Source organism: Anas acuta, chromosome 3 (genome assembly GCF_963932015.1).
Source record: "Anas acuta chromosome 3, bAnaAcu1.1, whole genome shotgun sequence".
NCBI lineage: Eukaryota > Metazoa > Chordata > Aves > Anseriformes > Anatidae > Anas > Anas acuta.
The window spans coordinates 31,106,428-31,128,988 of NC_088981.1; the positions used below are offsets into that span (position 1 = coordinate 31,106,428).

A 22,561-nucleotide genomic window follows, 5' to 3' on the forward strand; every position below is an offset into this window, starting at 1 on the left:
CTCTGTCTTTTGGTATATATGTATATATAATATGGAAAATGACTAATACTGACAGAAAGCTTGTGTGTATGGAGAAACTTACCAATATAAACTAAGATGTGAAGATAACTTTGTATAAAGGCTATCTAGATTAAATTCCACATAAGCATACGGATGATTAAAAGATGGTCCCTGAGGGAATTATCTAAACAGACTAGTTTTGCCATGTTTGGAGGATGCAAGCCTTTAGTAATGGATTAAGATGAATGGAAGCAGTTCACGCCTTTACCAGAGGCAATATTCAGTCTCCAGCAGCTTTCACTGGTTATGCTGGGTACTTCTGAATCTGCAGATCATGTTAACTCTGTGTAGGTCATGAGGGTGTAGATCTCACAGTCAGAAAGCAAACAGGAAAGCATAGGGTTGAGGACAGGAAGAAAAGCACTGGCTCACAGGCGTGCACCCATTCCTATGTTGTTACTAACTTCTGAAATTTTACGTCTTTGTATTGCTGGCTACCTTGGCACTGATAGAATTTTTAATAGTTTTTTTAATTACCAAGTGTAATGCTTCTGAATCTGGAAATGCCTGATCTGTTGCATCACTTGTTTTGCAACTAATTAAACTTAGAAGTTGTGCTACAGCATATGCTGTATTCTCTTTGGGCTATCGTTTTTGTCTGCATCTCCTTCCAGGAAGGATGGATGTATGTGCGTAGAGGTGTTTTTTCCCTCTCTGATAAGCTGTTGATAAAGAGCTGGGCGTCACTGAATGGCTGAAGTTAGAAGGGAGCTTGGGAACCCCTGCTCAAGCAGGGCCACCTGGAGCAGGTTGCCCAGGACCACATCCAGGTGGCTTTTGAAGATCCCCAAAGAGGGAGTTTCCACAGCCTCTGTGGGCAACCCATTGCTTTGTCACCTGCACAGTAGAGAAGTGTTTCCTGGTGTTTAGATAGCACCTCCTGTGCTCCAGTGTGTGCCCATTGCCTCTCATACTGTCCCTGAGCACTACTGAAAAGAGCCTGGCTACTTGAGGGAGCAGAGTAGTCCCGGTGCTCCTCACCAGTGCTGAGCAAAAGGGAAGGATCCCCTCCCTCAGCCTGCTGGCAGCTCTCCTCCTCATGCAACCCAGGATACCGTTGCCCTTCTTTGCCGCAAGGGCATGTTGCTGGCTCGTGGTCAACCTGCTGTCCTAGTAATTATCCTGGCGGTGTTACATGTGCTAATGTAAAATGTGCTGCTTTGATAGTATGAAGAGCCAAGCTGATGGCTTATCTCTAAATTGGTATTTAGAAAAAGAAAAAAACCCTTTTGATGCTAACTCTAAATTCAGGATATTCAGAGTTCTTTTGTAGTCTTCTCTGACTAAGTAATTGGATGCAAGCTTCTCACTTTTGTAATTCCCGTGAAACATTATGTAATTCTGGTGTTCAGTGATGCTGTGTTAATAACTGGGGGCAAAAGTGACAAAAGGCTCGGAATATCAGCTTGCTTCTAATAGCATGGACTCTTCTGAGCACAGGCTGCTTTATTCATAGCATTGATCCAGAATTTGTCTTAGCAGACAACTGGAGAGAAAGTTTTGTCTTTGCTTTTGAAGAGCAATATCAGCAATCTGCCAGTTAACTACTTGTTTGCAATGAAGGCACAGCATATGGCTGCACGTGCCGGCTTCCGAGGTGTATGGGCAAGGTGTGCAACTTGAAAAACATTGGAACTTCAAGCTCCTTTGGAAAATGGACATAAAGGTTTGGCCCTTTCCTGTGGCTTTACCAATACATTATTTTTTCAGTCGTTTTCTAGAGCTGAAGGAAAAATCTGCTAGGACAGCTGAAACATTGCTATCCATGCTCACCCTAATCAGAGGAGTACTGGCAGAGGCTCTGTGTGACAGATTAAGCCCTCGTACACTGCAGTGTTTTCAGTCAACTGTTTACAAACAAGTTCTGTCCATAAGACTAAAATAAAGAATTTGCAGGTCTGTTTCTCAGGTACATAAATGTCTAGGAGTCAAATCTCACAGCTTTAATTCTTCATCGTTTCAGGCCATCTTTGGGGCAGAAGCTGATGCAAATATAATAATTCAATTTTTTTTTTTTTGAGGGGGAGCACAAACAGTGAAGGTCTGTGGTTCTTTTTTTTTCTTTGCTTTTTAAAGCACAGGGTACCTAGGGGACTGAAACGTTGTAGGCACTACAGACAAGGGAAAAACTTAAAAACTAAAATAGTTGGCCAAATCGTATGCTTTACTTAACACTTCCATTTATTTATTTGCTTTCCTCATGGCTTCTGTGGAGTTCCTGATAACTGAGTGGAAAGCTGGTTTGCGTAAATACTTTCTGCATTCTTCAGGATGAAATAACTGCCTTGAGACACGTGGAGAGCTGCTGCAGTGAAAATCTTTGTCACTCTACTGGGGATTTGATCGCTTGAGATACAGGTTCTAGTTCGAACAGGATAAAGCAGGCACTCACACTTGGAACAAACCTTATGTGTATTGTGTTCCTGAACTGTCTGAATGTTGTCGTATGGTTTCTTTCTCTAGGTTTGGCCAGAAGTTTTATCGGGAACCTACAAAGCCCTTTTGTGCTAACACACATTCCACAGGAAGATTTGATCTTGAAAAGTAGGCCCTTCTAAAAGGTGGAAAAACTGCTTTATCATAAAACTGTTAGCTGTGTCTTACCACAGAATGGTGTCGGCTGTGGTCCCTGACTCATGATTTCATTGAAGGAACAAGTTGCGAGATGGGAGAGGACTGCCGCCAGTACATAAGCACAAATTCACTTCAAGGCTAGCCTTTCCTTCTGCTTTTCAAGGTTTGGGGCTGGGTTTCAAGCATTCTTTAGTGGTGATTAGTCACTTCTATTGTTCAGCTCCTCCAAAACATGAATTTCCTTTCCATCGTTCTTTTTTCCTGTTCAAAGTGAAGCCAAAGCCTACTGGCAAGAAGTATTTCCTTTTTTTATTTTATTTTAGAAAATCTGTAGAATGCTTTCAGAGCCTCATACCATCCTAATGAATACCACTGATTGCAAATACTTCTGTGTAACAGTGCGCTGGAGTGATGGGGGCTCAGAACTTGGATCTGATTTGAAAGAGAAGCTTTTGGCAAGTTCCCCCTCCTCTTCCCAGGGGACAGTCGATGTCTCAGGAAGGATCACATCTGTGTCTCTATGAAATATGTTCTCTCCTCTTTCAAATGCAGGTCTTAAAAGGATAAAAGAAGTCTGTAAGATGTGACTCAGACTTACATTTTCAGATTGGCAATGTGTCTGATGATCTCCTTCTTCTTTCAGTGTTTTAAGAACTTACCCGTTGTGCTTCAAAAAGGCAGAAATAGTTAAGTAACATGCTATGGTTAAATGTAAAGAATGTGAGTTCACTCAGAATGTGTAGTGCCCTACCCCTCCCTGATTGTAATTTAGGATTATTACAAATATAATGTTTTTGTGAGTTCTCAACAGTGTTGCTTTAGTGACAATTCTAGTGTGTAGATTGCTGTTCTGAGGTGGTGCATTATCTTTATAAGCTGTAAAGGAGAACAGTATATGGCTTTCCAAATAATTGCTAACATTCAGTAAATGTCCAGAAAGGAAGAGGAGGAATGAAAGAGAAGATCCTGTAACAGCCAGAACTGAAACTTGAAGGGAAGGAAATCAAATGTTAAGGGAATGGAGAAGAAGCCTCTAAAAGGGTCTTTCCTTATATTTCTAATTGCAGCAGTTTCAAGATGTTCTTCCTCACATGTGGACAATGAGTGCAGCTATAGTGAGCTACTGTGTACCTTAGAAACAAGGCTCCAAGTTAGTAGCTGCATATTTCTGGAAACAGATGTTAGTCTGAGCAGTATATTCTAGCTACTGACTCACTTGAACTTTATGATCTTACAGTTGATTAATTTTTTTCAAGTGTTTTTTTCACAGACTTCCTTCTGAATCTTCTAATTCTACCAACACCAAGATGTGAGCCCTGTGTATCGTGCACCATGATTCACACCACATTTGTCTGATAACAGCTCCTTGTCCTAAGGTCTACAAGCTCCTCAAGAATGAGGGCAGACTTGGGGGGCAAAAAAAACACTGTGCTTATGAATAAACCTGTATTCTGCAAACAGGTGCTATGTTGCAGTGCTGTGAGCCCCTTTATGGAGTGTTTGGCATGGAAGAAGTCACGGAATACTGTTTGCTTACTCTTACTCAACTTGTTAATGCCTTAATTCTCCTCCCTACCATAGAAGCACACTAAGACAGGACTTGGGAGTTCAGCGACCCAGAGTTGCACTTAGGTTGTTTGCTTTGCAGGAAGCAAATATAAGAATGATGGAAGAAAATAAAAAAGGCTTGGAATTAATGATTCCTCCCCTCCTATGGCTTCCTTATGTTATGAGAGCACTCTTGGAAGAATTCAAGATGTGTTATGTCCAAGACTTACTCTGGTCTGAGTAAACACAGGACTACAATGTCTGAAAAGAGAGTTTGCCTGAATGAGTTGGAAAGCATGAGGAACATGTAGATGTAGATGAAAATGACCTGAAAGAGTGAATTTCAATCTGTGGTTATCAGGCTGCTTCAGGCCTTTGAGCTGCCATTAGGCATGTGTGTAAAAGATGGATGAGTGACTGTATAGCAGCAGTCCAGTGTAAACTTAATTGCTAAAAAGACTGGCCCTCTTCCTTTTTATTTATTTTTTTTATTTTTTTTCTGCCCCTACCTGACCATGCCAGCACAATGAGGTGGTGGAAATTGCAGCTAAACTAAGATCAGTCTGGATGAAAAACAACCATTTACTTTTGGACTGCTTTTCAGCTGGACTGTTTCTAAAGACTCAAGAATGTTAAACACTTGTTTGATTTTTTTTTATTATTATTATTTTTTATTGTTATGTGTCTTAGAAGTCAGCTAGTGGACTGGATATACATACCAAGGCTTGAGAAACTCTTGGGTTTTGTTAACCCTGCTAGAGACTTAAACCACATGGAGAAGTAAAGCATTCACAAATGGTTGTATCTTAGTTTCTTCTTTCATATAATCCAGATTTTTGAGAGGTATGCATGAAAAGGAATCTGCAGAGGAGATTAAACAGAATTCAGGAAAATGCGTGCAGCAGTCTAGGATTGTTCATGAATTGTCCCAGGATTTAAAATCATCAGCATGTACAGGTTTGGTTTCTTTGAGTAGCCTGCAGGACACAATGACTTTGGAAATAGGGCCTAGGTTATGTGAATCATGGTGGGTAGACTATTCAAGATGTATTTTTGTATCAGTTGAAATACTGGTGACATGTGAAGTAAGAAGCATTCTGTGATGGACCACCATATGTCTGCATCAAACAGTATCAGATACTTTCACATCAGTAACTAAAGGTTTGAATCAAAGTGAGACACTGGATTCATCCCTTCTAGCTTATTCAAATGTTTTCATGTGGTTACACGTTTTTATTCTAAGTTTTGTTCTGCCTGTATTAAAGTAAACTCTCACAAGTCACGCTAACTGGTAAACAAGGAATCATGCAACGGAACCTTTAAAAATCAATTAGAAAAAGGAGTCTTTAAGCCTGTATTAAAAATCACACTAGATTTACTAAACAAAAACTATCTTTCTTTTCCTTACGTGTTTGCTGCTTCATTGATGGGAATCATGTTTCTGAAATGTGTGAAAAGCAGTTTGGCAAAAGATCTCTGGGCTAGAGCTGGTTTTGCATTAATCCTATTTGAATGCAACTTCTTAATATTCACTTGCAGTACCAAAAAATACCTTGGTTCAAGATTCATTATGTCAGACAAGCTGTCTGCAAGTATTCCCGAGGGATTTCTCTTCTCTTCCATCATCTTAATTACTGCTGAGATTGCTTTTGAGGGGTGTGATATTGACTTAGGTATACCCGAGTACTGGGCCAAACATTTTCTGTGTGTCCTCTTCCACTCCCATCTGAAAATGATGGTGAGAGGTGGCAGATAAGATGTCAAATGATGTCTTGTAATGGAAAGCAGGCACTACTGTGGATAGTAATAGGGTGTGTGGTATGTCTGTGTCAAAGTATTCATCTGTGAGTAAGGCAGGGCTCTGCTTTCCACTCTAGGTGGGTCCCACCTCAACCTCACATGGGACAAGCAGCTCTTATGTGAGAGAAGCCCTGCTGCTTGCAGCTTCTGCTGATCTGTCAACCTCAAAAGTCCAGTGCCGAAATGCTGCAGGGCAAAAAAAAAATCACAAATGCTGTCAATTGGAGCTCTGGAGGAAAAAAAAAAAAAAGTGTGCTGTCATCATGGTCTGTGTGCCCCATCTATCTGCACTGAGCTTGTTTCCAGAGCCTGATGGGAGAGGGCAGCTCCAGGAGCTGAGGGCTATTGCCCAGCCACACAGGTGAGACCCTTCTTTGGGTCTGGGCTGCAGACAGGGGCAAAGATCCTGTGCATCAGAAACAAGGAATGATTCTGCAAACAAATGGAGCCCGTCTGTTTCTTAAGACTGCTAAGGATCAAGCCGTGGTTCCTGTGGCTACGGAATTTGGCACGCTGAGTCTCAGAGCGCAGCTATTGCCACTTTTGTTCTTGTTGTTACGTGGGTTACCGCCGTGATTTGTAACATACACAGTGTCCAGGCTGTATTCCGGCTTCTCAAAAACAGGATGTATTATTGTTCTCAGAATTCTCAGGGAATTTTTTTCACTGTGTTTGCATGGCCTCCTAACCATGAAAGTGTCCCGAAAACTATTGAAGCTTCATCTTCCCTTGAAAGAATGTTAATAGTTTCTCTTCAGGAACTTCTCCACTTCCTTTGACTCTTATTGATACAGTTGCTCTATGGGATGATGGGTCAACTTAATAAATAAATTACTTCCTGGGGTTAATGACTATTCTTCCTCTGCTATTTTTATGGAGTAAAACGGCCATAAGGTTCCCATGGAGGCTCCCTTCTTCATATCTAAAATTGTTTTTGTTGTTTATTCGGTGTTCTTGTCAGCAAGATGCTCGGCTGACAGAAAACAAGCAGCTTCAGGGGAAGAAACATACCTGTGAGAGATGGCCTCTCCAGGTCACAAACTGAGCTTACCTTAACTGGTAAGCTCTTTCCAGGTGCTGTTTTTTTTTCTTCACCCAAACAGGAAAAACTGCAGATTAACTGATATACTGCATGTTTCCATGAGTGGAAAGTATTTGTACATCAGCATCAGTGTGCACATTTTATTTGCTGTCAATTTTTAGGCTGCCTTCAGTGTCAGACAGCTGACAAAGCAGTTTGTGTTTGGCTGTGACCTCCTGTACTGGAGAGCAGCTTCTGACGCTCTCTCCAAGGTGAGGCTTGTTGAATATCTCAGTCTAAGGGCTGCTTCATGATCTGTTAACATCATAACTCTTCTTTCTTTTTTTCTTCCCGTCAGTAGGACTGACTGGGGAGGGGACATGAGTCAACTGAGGATCTGTGTTCCTTTTGAACAATACCTAAATGCAGATATGACAAGAATTAATGCCTCCTTCCCTGTTATTGCTGGCAGGGTCAGTATTGTGTGGCTGACTGTGTGCCTGGGGTTCATTCAGCACCTGGTCCAGAGGTAGCTGCTGTGCCCTTGGGTCAATCAAATGGCCAGCCTGGTCAGTGTGCCTGTGGGTGGGGTGACTCGAGTACATTTGGGTATCTGCTTTCTGTGCACGCCAGTGGTTGAGATCTGATGTGTTCTGCATGGAAACATGGCAGCCCATCTGTCTGTGAGTGCACTTGGTACAATGCAGCTCATTCACTTAGGCAATGCATGGGGTGTTTGCCCCTCCTCTCCTAAAATGGAGGGGGTCTCTATAAGGGTTGTCTTATCAGTGCTTGTAGGGTTTTGTTCCCTCATTTACTTCTCCAAACTCCATTTCAGCATTAGAAACCCTGCATCTTATGAGCAGGGAATGTTTGTAGACTGTCTGCTTCAGTCGCTATCTTTTTTTTTTTTTTTTTTTTTTTAAACCTGAGCAACAGCAACAAAACTTTGTAGCTGGAAGATGTTTTAACTTTTTTCAAGTCTTTTTGTTTATTTGTTTTTAGCAGAATGCATATTGAAATCTTGTATGTTGAGGATATATAAAACTGGGGTGAACTACTAGATGTTTTCACAAGATGAAAACTGCAGGGGAATATAGATTAATGTAAAGATGGAAAGTAGTTTTGTTCCTTTTGTCATTAGTAAAAGTTGCAGAGCATCTCTGTTTTGTAGCATTTGATTTGGTGGACTGGCCAGGTTGGAAAATGATCTGGCACTCCATAGCAAAAAATACGTAATGTCTGGTTTATTTTATTCAATCCTGCATAAAAGCGTGTATCTTGCTTAAATGTTGGAGTCTGTGGGATGTTGCTGTCTGTGCAATTGATCTAAGGAAACTGAGACTTTGTGGAACTTGCACTTGTGGTGGAACCCTAGATAGGTTTCTCTCTTTCTCGGAAGAGAGACTTCTCCCTTCTGGAAAGGGGGAAAAAATCTCATTGCATGAATCCCTCTAACCAGAGAACATTGCACAGTGGGAACATGGGAATTGCACATGTTTACTGGACTGAATCAAAAGTAGCAGAATTGTTTGAACAGACTCATTCTAGCCTAGCTACCCCCCTGCAACTTGACAGCAAGGAGCATGATGTGTTTGAGCAGATCTCCTAGAGTGATGATACTCTTCCAGGAGTGCTGGGAAACTCACTTTTGGTCATATTACAATATCAAAGGCCTGGCATCTTGCAGCACTTGTGTAGTAAAAAGTTTTCTCTGGAGTGAATTCTGTGATGCATTTTTAAACTCTGTTTAATTATGCCCTCTTTCTGACTCAGTTTTGACTTGTGTAACAGCTGCAGGTTCTCTCCAGTGTTCTCACTTCCATGATAAATATAACTTCGAGTATCTGCAGAAGTTATTTTGGTTAGAATAGCACTCATTTGTACTATAGCTATGCTTTTCCCCAAGACAAGATAGTTTTTCATACAGATGGAAGTAAACAATGCCAGTAACTATAGCAAAATGGGCAGTAGAACAGCTGCAAAGCAAGATATTTGGCAAATCCCATAGTTTAGATTAATCTCTTATTTTTGAACCTATCTTGTTTAGCTCAATGTTGAATTTGAAGTAAATTGTACACAACCCGAAAGCAGCTGAATTTTTATGCTGTAACTGAAATCAATACTGAATTTATTTGCTTGTTTATTTTAGATGAAAACTGGGATGATGATCAGCTCCTTGGATTTGAACCATGCAACGAAAACCTTATAACAGGTTGTAACATAATCAATGGGAAATGTGAATGTGACACCATTCGGACCTGTAATAATCCATTTGAATTTCCAAGCCGGGATACTTGCCTGTCAGCCTTAAAAAGGATTGAAGGTAAGCACTTGTCTTCAGTAATTCCAAGTTAATTTTTCTGTGCCTTTTAATAAAAGTTAGAATCAAGTTAATATTTTTTAGAATGACTCGGTTAGTTTCAGGTATCTGTGGCCTTCTACATTTCAGAAAGCAATTATATGTTTTAAAGAAAGAGAGAACTTCAGTTTTAAGTCTGAAGCCATTCTGTACTTGAGTGTACAGTTTGTGGTAGCTATCTTTGGATCTTGAGCTGTAAGGTAGTGTGGGAGAACTCTTTGGAAGTATTGATACAACTAATTGAAGCGTGGAAAAGTGCAAGGGGTTTTAATAGCAAAGAAGTAAAAAGAGGAGTAGAAGTTGTTCATTATACTTGTATCTTTTCTTACGTGAAGGCATGAATTGCTATTTTATTTAGGTTTACCTAGTATAGTATTTATTGCTAGTACTTCTCAGTTTCCTTGTTCCTTTGATTTGTATTAGGTCACATATCTACGCTTCTGCACATGTACATGTCTGATTGTTGCTTATGGCTGAACTGAAAATGAAGTGGCTCAAACAAATCCAGTTGTAATGAAATTCACATGGTGTACTTTTAGGATTTTGAGCAGCTGTCAAAGGTCTGATCTCACGTCCTTTTTGTGATACTGTAATTACTGCTTATTTCCCAACGTGTCTGGAAACATGCAAAAGCTGATTAGTAGTTTGAACCCACTTAATTAGTCTACTCTAAATCAATGCTGAAAGTCACATGCAAAAGTAACATATTTCTAAGGATACTAGCCATATTTAAAGTTGCTATCTTCTCTGAGTTAAGGGAGTGTGATCTGATGTCATTTATCAAGGTTCCTTTTTTTTTGATAAGGAGCACTTGTAAGAAAATGTAGCTGGCAGAAGTATAGTCATTTATCATAATTCATGATGTTGATCCCTAAAGGGGTCCAAATGCTTTTTGTTGTTTTTGTTCGGTGTGACTTGTGTTTGAAAAGGAACAAGAGAGGCACAAATAATGTTGGCCTTCTGTTGTTGCTGAAGTAGAGGGCAGCAGCATATATGGGTTCTTAAGTAACCCTACTAACCAGTTCCCTTCTTACTTGTGAGTGTGTGATTAATTTTGTAGCAGTTCAGCTGAATATTTATTGTTGTGACAATTCATTGAGTGTTTAACTTGCCAATAGAGTCTGCTGCAGGTGTCTTTGGTCCTTTTTTTTTTTTTTTTTTTTTTTTTCAGATACTGAAGAAATTGATTTAGTTTGTGGAATGGCATAAATAGAGCAGGTTGATTTCTTGAGGGGCTTGCCCTCAGGAACCTCTTGTTTCCTTCTTGCCTACTGTGTGTAAATGCTTTATCCTTTTTTTCTGCAAATATGCACACAAAGATATTAACTGGGGAACATGAGAGCATGGTTCTTATGCTAGGATTAGGAAATGAATGCTAGCTGCTTATGGAGTGTGTTTCTTCTGGTGTATCTTCTTGTCTTGGTGTTTAAAATATATGCTTTGTCCTACACCTAAGCTAATGGAAAGGAGGAATAAATTTTTTTTTCCCCTTGTATGTGCCTCAAGTATTTTTGGTAAGCAGAATACTTGAGGTGGTATCTGCTGTTTGAGTGCTTCAGGCTTTCAGGCTTTTCAAGTTCATAGTCTAGAAGTTGAATTTGGCTATTGGGAAAGTCAACTTGAAACACGGCTTAGGTAGTGTACAAACCAGAGAGCACTCTGAGCATTTGAAAATGGAGCAATCTTATCTAAGTTCCTTCAAGGTAAACCGAGCTTTAAACTGTAGGGCCATGCAAAAAGGGATTCATAAAATTGCCGAAGTATGTCTAAGACTTTCTTGGAATCCAATATTCTGATGTATACTTCACTCCTCTGGCTTCTCTGCTAAAGATAACAGCAGGAGGATATGAAACCGGTCACTTAAGTGTTGAAATACCATAATTAATAGTCTGCTGCCACAAACTGAGACTAAGTATTTGAAGTCTAACTTCCCTCTCTTCACCACACTTTGTTTGGATAATTAAAGATATGTTGTGATTAAGAAGATAAAAGTTGAGGACCTGAATGATGGATACACCATACAGTTTCTGAAAAAGATCTCACAGAAGAAAAGTACCAGCTAAGCAGCTACTTCCATGTGGATTCTGGATACTTACTAAGCAGTTAAGAATGGTTTGTGCTGTTCAGTGACGTATGTCATTCTGCAAGGTTTTTAATATTCTACCCAAGCTTATAACAAATGTTGATAAGCATCCATAACACTGTTGAAGCAAGGGTAGATTCTTAACCCCTTCCTGCTGAGCGGAGAATTGGTATAGTAATTTTTCCAATTCTGAAGATGATCAGGGTGGGCAAGAAAGGAAGAAGGTCCTATCAAGTGAACTTATTTTATTGGTAGTACTGCTCTTCAAAAGAGCTGAAAAGCATCTAGAATTTTACTGAATATTCAACAAATTGGAAACAAGGAAATAAGAAGTATATAATGACATATAGATAAATTCTGCGTCAAGTAACTTCATTAACTCTCTCATAGTTGTGCAACTTTAATCTTGGGCTGTATGAATTCATTTAATGGAGGACCCTTTTTTTCATCTTTCTACGCAGTTGACTTAATGGCATCATAGAGGCCAGTGCTCAGTCAATGTGACTTGTTTGTTCTAACTAAAGTTTAGTTCTGTGGCTTTCTTTTTTTTTGGGGGGGGGGGGGGGGGTGGAGAGGGAATGGAGAGGGAATGGAAGGGAGGGAGGCTTTTTTCTTTTTTTTTTTTTTTTTTTTTGAAGAAAAAAAGGTTGTAGTTAAGCTGTTTCAGTGGCACTAAACGTGTGCAGGTTCATGCACAGGAGACGCAGGGGCTCACGTGCAGTTGCCAGTTCTATCAACCCGTCCAGCTAATGAAAGCTAACTTTGCCTGCATATGTGGAATCTGACCATAAATACTTTCTGGCAACTAACAAGCAGTGAGCCAAAATCAGGAGTTCTATTTCCAGATATGAAAGGGTATGTGCTAAAGAGTCGGTTCTCCTTCATGTACTTTGGTTTCTTCTATCTTCTGTACTTGCACTCTCCTTTTCAAATGCCTCCTCTAGTTGTCTTTTTCTTTTAATCTAGTTTGTCTCTTACTTAAGCTTTTCAGCCTGTGTGTGGTCTTCCCTTCTGGGCTTGCTGTCAGTTGTAGCTTGCTTACTCAGCTAACACAAAGTTTTCCCATTTGCTTTACGTAGAATATTTTTTTTCCCTATCAACTCGTGTTTGCCTGCCTTCCTGGGCTCCTCGTATTACTTTCTCTATTCATCTCGCCCTGCCTTCTTTTCTTGCTCTCTTTGCCTACCTATTTCATACTCTGCACCTTCAACTCACTTGAAGTTGTCTCACGTGCCTGGTGTGGTTTGTGCATCTGTCCTTCCTTCCCCAAATTAGACTGTATGGGCTCTAACCTCATGTTTCTTAAATGTCACTGACAAGACCAGAAAACCATGATCTTTGTTCTGTCTCCCAAAGACTTGCTCTGTCCTGAGCTGGAGGAACCTATAAATAGGGAGAGTCTTTTTAATCTCTAATGTATGCATGTAACTTCTCTAAGGGTCCTGATAGCCATTTGCAAGGAAGTCCTGAGAGGATAATATAGGTTCTCAATAATGCAGGTACTGAAGAAAATTTTTATACCCACTCCATGCCCTTGTTTTCCTAAGAAAGGTAGGATTGAATACATGTGAAATAACTGGTTTTGTTATTGAACTTAGTTACTGACAACTGATCTCTTAGTGTAGATATACTGCAACTGTTCAAAGGCTTTCTACTAGAATAGAGTATCATATAGCAGAAAGCCCATTTATGCCATAGATGTCTCCCAACCCCATTACCAGGTTGTCTTCTCTGCATGGACTTTTTGTATGAAAGGTTTGATAGAGGTCATGAATCATCCTATTATGAGGAAATGCACACGCTTTGTGTTAGAAAGAAACTTCTGGAAAAGCTATCACATAATTAAATAATAGATTCATGTTGTTTGTTGTGGCTGGTTTAAAATGCTTTTGTGGTTGGTTATTGTCTTGATGAGTGCCTGCTCTGATATAGTTAAGGAAATCCTGTGTTCTTGAACTTAGAAAGCTTGTTTTTATTCAAGGGACTGATGATGACGGCAGCTTAGTTGAGCTTAGACCACTGGAGTGGATTGTGGAAAATATGACCAGCAGACAAAAAGTACAGAGAATGCCATCTGTCTGCTGAGCCACAGGCAGAAGTCCAATAAGCTGCATCGACTGGCTCGTGCAGCCCCAAGAGTGGTTAAGAGTCTGCTAAGAGTTAACTGTAGGCCGTGTAGAAGAGGCAGTTCTTTTGGGTTTTTCTGTGAGATCAGGAGAAGGGATGGGGAGAGAGAGGTAATTTTATTCAGTATACTTTTGTAGGGCATTGGTAGGTATTGTAGCATTGGAAGCTTGCTGTGCAGTGTCAGACCAGTTGTCTTGAAATCTTGCATAGAACATACAAAGAGCCACTAGGAAGTCAATCTGAAGTGATTTAGTCTCAGCAGTTTCAAAGACTGTATGGGATCTTTTTCTCCCTCTCTGCCAGGCAATGGCAGAAGTTTAGATAGTCCAGGAACTTGAGGATGTTCTTGAACCTGTTCCTTTTCTTCTGCCAGAGCAGTTCAGAATCTGTGTTCCCGTGTACTGCCCATGGAAAGGGAACGTGCCTTGCCCTTTTTCCCCACTCAGGAAGTGGCAATTCTTTGGGAGTGATAATTTACTCTCTAAAGAATGTTCACGACTGAAGCAGCGGCTTTCTCTTCCTCTGAGAAGTGTGTGTGTGGGGAAGTCACAGGTCAAAAGCATCTAGTCTTGCAATAGTTGGGTGGTGCTTTAGGTTTGGATCTCTTCAACTGGATTGACTGAAAATGTCAGACTGCCCATTGCTTCAAAGAGGAGAAATTTCCTGGTATTAGCCTTTTTCTTCAAAACTGTTTGACGGCAGTATGTGTTTGTGTCACATCACTACCTGATATTAGCCAAAGTCAGAGGTGTTGTTGAGTACTACAGAGAGCATAACAGCCACCTGTGATAGGAAAGGTATTTTTTTAAGTTACGTTAATGTAAAGTTCCCCTCAAAGAGGGGAGACAAATTGACTTTCTTTATCATTTTGTACTCTAGCACTTACTTATTTTACATGAAGAGTTAAACCCAGTCTTTTCTCAGAATATGTAGAGAATAAAAATTGTGCAGTTTTTTGATGGAAGATGTGGTTAACACTTTCAGTAAAAGAACACCATTTGCATCTCTGCATGTAAAATCTGCTGATATTGGCATTGAAACTCTTACTTTAAAACAGTTGCTTCTTAGTTACTTGGCTTGCACCTTCCCAAGCCATTCACTGCTGTCCTTCATAGGTGAAAGGAAAAGGCTTTAAAGTTGCTGGTGTCTTTTAAGCTGTTTTATTGCAACATACTCCTTGCATTCCATTATTTTTTTACATGTAACTGAATAACTTTATACTGGCAAATGTTGCAGTACCTGTCAGACCAGTCTTGGAATACCAAATATGAGAAGGTAATTTCATTCTAAATGCTTGTTTGCTTGTTAAATCTGATTTTGTGTTAAACTTCACTTGTGTGGTCTTAATGTCTGATGCTGCGTTGAAAAACTAGAACAGTAAATCCAGCTTTATGCTGAATTATCAGGCAAGGAGGGGAGCAAAATACTTTCAAATGTGCTTAATCTGATGCACTTTCCACTCCCCTCACATAACAATTAACGTATGTTTTTGCTCAAATAACTGAACTTTGAAGATTGGCATGTATTTGCAATAAGGAATGTGATTGTGGCAGAGGTCCAGATTTTACCCTTGAATGTGCTTGAGAGCCAAGTAAATGCATCTGAAGGCAAAATTTCTCATAAAATATGGAGGAAAATAGCACCATACATTTCTGAATGCACAGATACAGGAGGAAAAAATCATTTGATGTGGAAATGATACAGATTGGGAATGCTGATTAAAAAAGTGAATATATTTTAAAAAACAAACAAAAAATCCCTCCCTCTCCACACAAAAAAAGAACAAAAGGGGGGGAGAACTAAATGAACTCATGAGGGGTCTCGTGAAAGCGGGACATCTGGCAGTGCAGCTGACTTAACAGCATAACTGAACAGTTTAAATTTGCAGGACTTCTCACTTTTCTCGACTCTAACTCCTCATAACTGCTCCCTGATCAAGGAATTATAATCTTTTCCTAATATATTGAATTCTTTTTAATCTTGGCCTATTTTTAATGAGTTGTCACACAACATCTGTTCCACAAAATTTCAAGCTAACATTAAGAAAACTTTACAGAAGATTGAGAAACATACCAAAAGCAGAAACTGGCTTTCATATTTCCGTATTGATGTCTGGATACTTATATTCTAACTAAGCCTAATTTTAAATAATGATGTTCCTATTAATGGGGAAACAGTGTATTGCAGAGACTGTTAGGAGAGAAGACTGAATAAAAAAAAAAAGGCAGCTGGTTTATATAAAAAAAAAAAAAAGGAAGAAAAAAGAGGAGTGCTATCACTGTGGATATGTCTTAAAGTATGCTGTAACTTTAAATTTCTTTTTTTTTTCTTTTCCACTTTTTGTAAGTGTTTCTGCTGTGTAGGAACTGAACTTATTTTCCTTGTGCTACACTTGTTTGTCTGGGTTATTGTGCAGATGCCACTCTTGCCTTTCCTTCTTGCACATCCAGATCCCTTGAGTATATAACATTTACGGAAAAGATACTGGATCATCATTTTCTAACACTTAAGTTTCCTTCAGACTTGCAGCTTCCATGATTACTGTGAACAAAGTGTAACATTAACTGTAGGCCCTGAGTTAGGTCTGTGTGATAACAGCATCCTACAAAGCTAGCAATCAGATGTTGATGGTCAAAGCGCTGTTCCTGGAGACAAATACTTCTTTGTCTTACCTTTTTCTGCTTCAGATGCTTACCTGCTTTCATCTGAAACTGAATACAAAGTAATAGATTGTACCTGGACCCTCTCTAAGAAAAAGAACAGGACAGGTGTCTTATAGCTGGTAGGATCTTGCTTTCAGTGCCTTCCAAATGTTCTTTCCCCTGTTGGCATGTAGGCTGTGCTGAACGTCATATATCTTTACTGCAGTGGCAAGTTACAGATTTTAATGAAACCTTAACTCCTGTTTAAGTTGGGGAAGGGTGCAAATGGAGCAGGTGACTCTTAGCACAAAAAGGTACAGTGACTGTTTGAGTACAGAAACACAAACTTCCAGGTACAGTGTTGATTCTAATGATCAGAAGTTATCTACACGTGACAGAAGAGACCTGAGCAAAGATCTGGAATTAAATGGTGTATAAACATTAGGCTAACGTTGCATGCCAGCAGGAAGCTATATTCCTGTGGTGCTTGTGCTGGGTCACAGGTCTTGTTCTGACAGGGCAAGACTTGTTTGCTTATGTGTGGTGTTGATGCCAGTAGAGATGAGTGAGTGTTAGATGAACATATCCAGTGATTGCGCTATCAGTGACTGGTCATTAAGACAATTTTAATACAATAGTTATGTCACTATAAATAGAAGGAAACACTTTGGAGGGAAATAACAGCTTTTTTGTTTGATCACTTCAGTAGACTTCATAGTTGTCCCTTTCATTTTTTTCTTTCTTTCTTAAAGATCTGTCTCAGAATCCTTGTAAGTTCTGAATAGCTGCATATCAAGGTGACAAGCCATTTCTGTTCCCAATTTCCAATCTTAAGCCTTGAGTTATTTTGTGAAGGTTATTCTTTTTAAAGAAGAAGGGGGGACGGGGATGACAGCACAACCTCTTCCCCCACACACACACTGTGCAGTTTTGACAGTGTGAAACAAACTATGTGCAATAGATTAAAGTTACCTGCAAAACTGCTTGTCTGTGAGAAGCTGTAGGGATACAAACAAGAGTTTAAGCAAGGTCCTAAGAACCTGTTCATTTCTGGAAAAAGCTTTAGGAAAGGTGAATGATCCTTTGTAGAGGATGGACAGTAGGAGAGGAAAGGAGACAAGTAAGAGCAGTGTTTCCAGAAAACTGCCATTGGCTCTACATCAGAACATCCTGCAGATAGGATGCTTAGTAAGCTTGCTTTTTGCCCCAGCAGATGTTAAGCAGAGCAAGGATACTCATGTAGCTGTCCCAGCTGCACTTTTCAAGATGCTTGAGAGTTTAACTCAGTGAATGCTTTTCAACCTAAACATTCCAAAAATGTGAGTTTGTTTTTAATCTGTATTCACTGCTCAAAGATGAAGCACTTCTTCCCCCTCCTCCATACAAAAGCATTTGCTAATTAATGCAGTAATAGATGTCTCTACCAAGTAACTTGCAAATGTGAACATCTTGCTCTGAAAGGAAGCAAATGATTAATATTTGCAATAGAACTAATATTAGTCTAGTAAGAAAAACAAAACTATTTCCCTACTCAAAATGTTGTTTTTCCAAAAGTTGTAATAATATTTAAAGTGTTCTGTGCATTAACTTATTTAACATGGGACTTGGTTTGCTTTCCTCACTGTTATTTTTGTGTTGGTAAATGCAATTTACCAAAATTTTTATTGCTGATCATGCTTTTGGGATCTAGCTGGCTGCCTCCTTAGCAATCTTCAAGCTAAGGTTCCTCTCAGTGCTGCTGTCAGCAGCAGTGCTGATCTGCAGGGGAAGAAGCTTTAGCTTGTTTCAAGATTCAGTGGAAGTGTTGGGAACGTGCTTCGTTCTTGTACCACTTGCTCAGTTGGTTAGTCAATTTTGGTTATACATTGTGACTCATTTCAAACTGGAGACTTGGACTTCTTCTTTTCCTCTTCCTTCATCCTGCTGAAAAGGCTACATTTCTTTCTATGTCAACTGAATAGCGCATCAGGTCTGTCTGTGAGCACATTTCCAGGAAACTGTCCTGTCGTTATGTTCCTGGGTGTAATAATTTCTCTGATAGAGGTATACCCTCAGAGAAGGGCTCTGCTATTATAATAATTAAAATTCACGTCAGAATCCCTACGGATGTGTGGCTAGCTACTTTTCTCATCTGCCCATTGGGATGGGTGGAATGATGTTTTTTTTTTTTTTTTTTCCCCACTGCTAACCTTTCTTCTCTGGTTTATTACTCGATGCTATGTCCTCTCCTTTCATAAAGGGGTGGTGGGGGGTGCAAAATAACTCTTTTTTTTTTTTGTAGCTATGACTGCCTCAATCTGTCTCTGTCTATCTGAAATCCCATTTAAAAAAAAAAAGTGTAAGCAAGAGCTGCTTGATTGCCCTTCTCTCTCTCTCTCTCTCTCTCCCCCCCCTCCAAAAAAAAAAAAAGCAATCTTTTTTAATAAGTTCCTGTTACAAATTTCTCACTGTACCCTTGAGTATTAGCAGGGGTACATCTCCCAATGTAAACTAAGTCCAAATGTGTGTTTAGGAATTTACCTAATTGTAATGGGCTCTTTACGATTCAGTACCTGTCCCCTGTGACATTGCAATGAAATGGTACTCTAGCTGGTATCCTTACAAGCTGAACCTGAGTGTAGATGGTACATGTGTGCCCTCTATGGATACTTAAAAATAAAATATTTGCACTCTGAATACTGGGGTGTCTATTCACTCCAAATATATTTTTGGCACTTCTGTACTCCTGGTCCCTGATGGATTATTCTACCCAAGTAGTTGGGGTGAAGCACTGACCTTGAGGTTGAGTGACCTCAAAAAACAAACAAACAAATAATTAAAAAAAACAAACAACAGGCATTCTTAGCCACAGTGCAGACAATTAATAGCTCTGCCCCCTCCTGAATCCCAGTGCATGCTCTTACCTTTTGTTCTAGGTTCCCTCGAGTTGTTTCTTCTTTTTTTTTTTATTTTTAAAAAAAACTTATTTAAATCCACAGTCTTCCTCCTTCATTCATAAAGTAACGTGCATGACATGCATTAAATGGCTCATCTAGAAATAGATATTATGTCAACTTATGCTAACAGAAGTAAATTCTGCCCTTCTATCCAGATGAAGCAAAGCTTTCAGTAACTTTTAACTTCTATTAGGAAAAGAACATATAGTACTTTTGTATGATCAACTTTGTTCTAGAGACATGTAAAAACTGTTGTCATAGTGACAAACCAATCTACATAATTTAAGGTGCTGGAATTTAAATGACTTGTCAGATACATATGCCAGAATCTCAGTTCCTATAAATGAATGAATTAATATTTTAAATGTTAAACATGTTTGGCACTGGCATGAAATTTTAGGAGGGCAAAGAAAACACATCCTTGATTTAATAAATAAATAGAAAAATAAAATATACTGGAAACTTAAATGTGCTTTTGACCTTTGGCTAGTAGATACAGTCACATACTGTAGTGGAGGAAATGCCTGACATTCTAGCCATCTGAGCTGGGGCTTCCAGCTCTTTGGCACACTTACGTGTATAGGTCTGAGTTGTTTTTTTTTTTTTTCCCTCTTCAGTTGTCATTGCAGAAAGGAATAGGGGACAAAGTAATGCTAAAAGCAACCTGTTTTGCCTTTCTGTAATATGTATTAATTGTTTTATGAGAGTTGGGAACATGAGATCCCAATCCCTTGTATGCTTTTTAGAAGCATGGCTAGAAGATGAGAATCAAGATTCTACAAATTAAATAAAAAATAATGCATTTTGAAAAGCAGATTTGGATGCTTTTGAAGAAAACTACTTCAAACACTTTAAAAATAAACGAACTTGTGACTGGTTTCTTATCCAGAGTTCTAGTATGATTTATCAAAGTGTAGAATAAAGTAACTCTTGTTAAACAGTTTTTTTCATTATTTTGCTATTATAGCATGTGGGTATACCTTACCTAGGAAGATCACATCTGACATAAAAATAAAATCATGATCTGAATGCTGCTTCTTTTCAAAAGTTTTGAACTCTGCTCCAGCATCTGCTGTAGCATTACAGCATATATTTTAGTCTGGGTCACTGCTCTGAGTGCCCAGTCCTTACCCACCCTCTGCGTGTAAGCTGTTGCCTTCAGCTTCCAGCCTGAATAACTGGCTACCTCCTGCTAGGGCTTTGTCATGCTGAAAAGTAGGCACACTTGGTAGATGGACAAACACCTTGAGCCTGGAACTCACCTGCCAGAGCTACAAAGGTACTGGGAGATAAATGCTGTCACTTTGAACTACAACTGTCACTGAATGTGGTATTTGCAGCCACTAGAAATCTGGAATAAGAACTAAGTAAAGAAAAACTTATCCTGTCTTCCCCAGTACCTGAAAATATCAAGTGAACCGAAGAAAGGCCAAACTGGAGCATGTGTGTTTGGGGAGGGGGTGGTGGTGAAATGGGAAGAAATTATATTGTCAACTAATTAAGTCCCATATGAGATTGTCCTTGTGTTAGGGACTTTACCTTACTACTGTGCTCTGGAAGTTCCTTATACTACAGCTGAATTTGGTCAGAGCTGTTCAGTGCTAACATGTGCAAAGAGATTAAGTGAAAGCTACAACAAAGATGTACCTTCACTATATCTTATCCCCAGCTTCTTTTCAATGATACCCTGATGTTTCAATAATGTCAGTAGCTTTCTGCACGTAGACTACAGCATGAACACTCGCTGTAAGAAAGCCTAAATGTGCTGAGCTGAAATTGGTTTGGTTTAGGCAGCTGCAGACAGAAGAATCTTTGTCTGGCTTTTACTCACTTGTGAGGCATTGCTTTGCCAACACATTTATTCCAACAATCTCTGTTTTCCTTCTCGATCCTAGGGAATATTGCTGTGAAAGCTGCTAGCTTGTTGACAAGGGAGAGCGAGCTTTGCTTTCTAGCAGAAACCTAGCATGTCTTTACAGCTGCAGTCCACAAAACTCATCGCTGAGTGATCAAACATGGTTTCACATCATGGTACACGTGCACTGCTTTTCATCACTGTGGTAGTTTTTACATGCTTGTTTTACAGCTAGACCTTACACAGCTGAATTCAAATCTGTGGAATACAGAGCAAGAAGTGAAACTTGCTTAAACCTTTTCTTTTCAGTTTTTTAGACTAAAGTCCATCACAGATCTGTACATTACCACTAGTTTTGTAGTCTTGATTTACTTGTGGCCTCCTGTGGCAGATTTTTTTTTTCCCCTTACTGTCAAGTGGGATAATTGTAATAGAGGTCTCAGCTAAGCAACTATAGGAAGAGTGAAGGGATCTTTATGGACTTTGAGGGAAAAAAAAAAACTTTGAAGGTAAATGAAGAACGTCAAAGGATAAGACTTCGAGCTGTGTTAATGATATTGCTTTGGTGTGTGTTTTTTGTTTGCTAGTTTTGTTTTTGTGTCCTCTCCGGGGGCTCAAACCTCAGTGTTATTTACTATGCATCTGTAGCAGATGTAGCCCAGAAATGCTAATGGATTACTAGTATTAAGGAAGTTGATAAAGTCAGGGTGGAACCTAAAGTATCTCTGAGGGATATAGCCTAGTAAGATTGAGGTCATTTCAAAGTACTCTCTCAAAACTCCCACGGAAGAAATGTATCTGTTTGATAAGGAATGGAGTTGTTGGCTACCTGGCTACGTCTGTGTGAAGCGTGTTCTCTGAATATCTTTGATAAGATTTTTGGTTTGTTTTAAGACAAACAAACCCAAAGAAAGGTATGGTATACTACTCTGTGCTTTGTAGTCTGGTGTTTTGGTCTGATCCTGAATAAGTTGAATGAGTGATCCTTCCTTTCTCATCTGTTTTGTGTAAACAAAGACTGACCTAGTTTAGGCATTAAAATGCTTCTGGCTTTGAATCCCAAAGGGGAAAGGGGGCTTTTGAGTTCCTGGCCTGATGAAAAGAGGAATTTCTGCTAGCCTGTTGCCTTATGGAGTTTGTGCCTCTGTGCTCCAGTGGCCCTGCCTCTGCTGCCTTGGCATAACTGTCCATGGGTCCATGCTGTAAACTGAGCAGGGGAATTACTTACGCTGATAGTACTGACAAACTCTTTATTGACAAACTATAATTCAGGTGGTATCATGAGGAAATGAGGCTTTAATGACTCTGCTTTTGCTCTCAGCCTCTGCCTTTACCTTTTTCCCGGCCATGATAATTTTTGAGATTTATCAGATTCTACTGGTTATGACAATTGGTAGAGATCTCAAAGATGATATAATTCTGCAGCCATTGAAATTGACAATTGACTATGAGAGAGACCATAAGAAATGAAATCAACTTTAGTACCAGGCAGCAGAGAATCTACACGAGCTACAAGTGGGATGAAAAGACATTGTGAATATCCAGACAGCTAG

At 39.5% G+C, this 22,561-nt stretch overlaps 1 protein-coding gene across 3 annotated transcripts in view; it reads left to right on the plus strand.

Annotated features, from left to right (window-relative positions):
• CRIM1 (cysteine rich transmembrane BMP regulator 1) overlaps positions 1–22,561 on the plus strand; it is a 180,295-nt gene that overhangs the window by 6,586 nt on the left and 151,148 nt on the right. For all 3 annotated transcript variants that reach the window (XM_068676419.1, XM_068676420.1, XM_068676421.1), the window contains exon 2: positions 9,156–9,329. In XM_068676419.1, the coding sequence (XP_068532520.1) occupies positions 9,156–9,329 (174 nt within the window). The remainder of the gene's footprint in view (positions 1–9,155; positions 9,330–22,561) is intronic.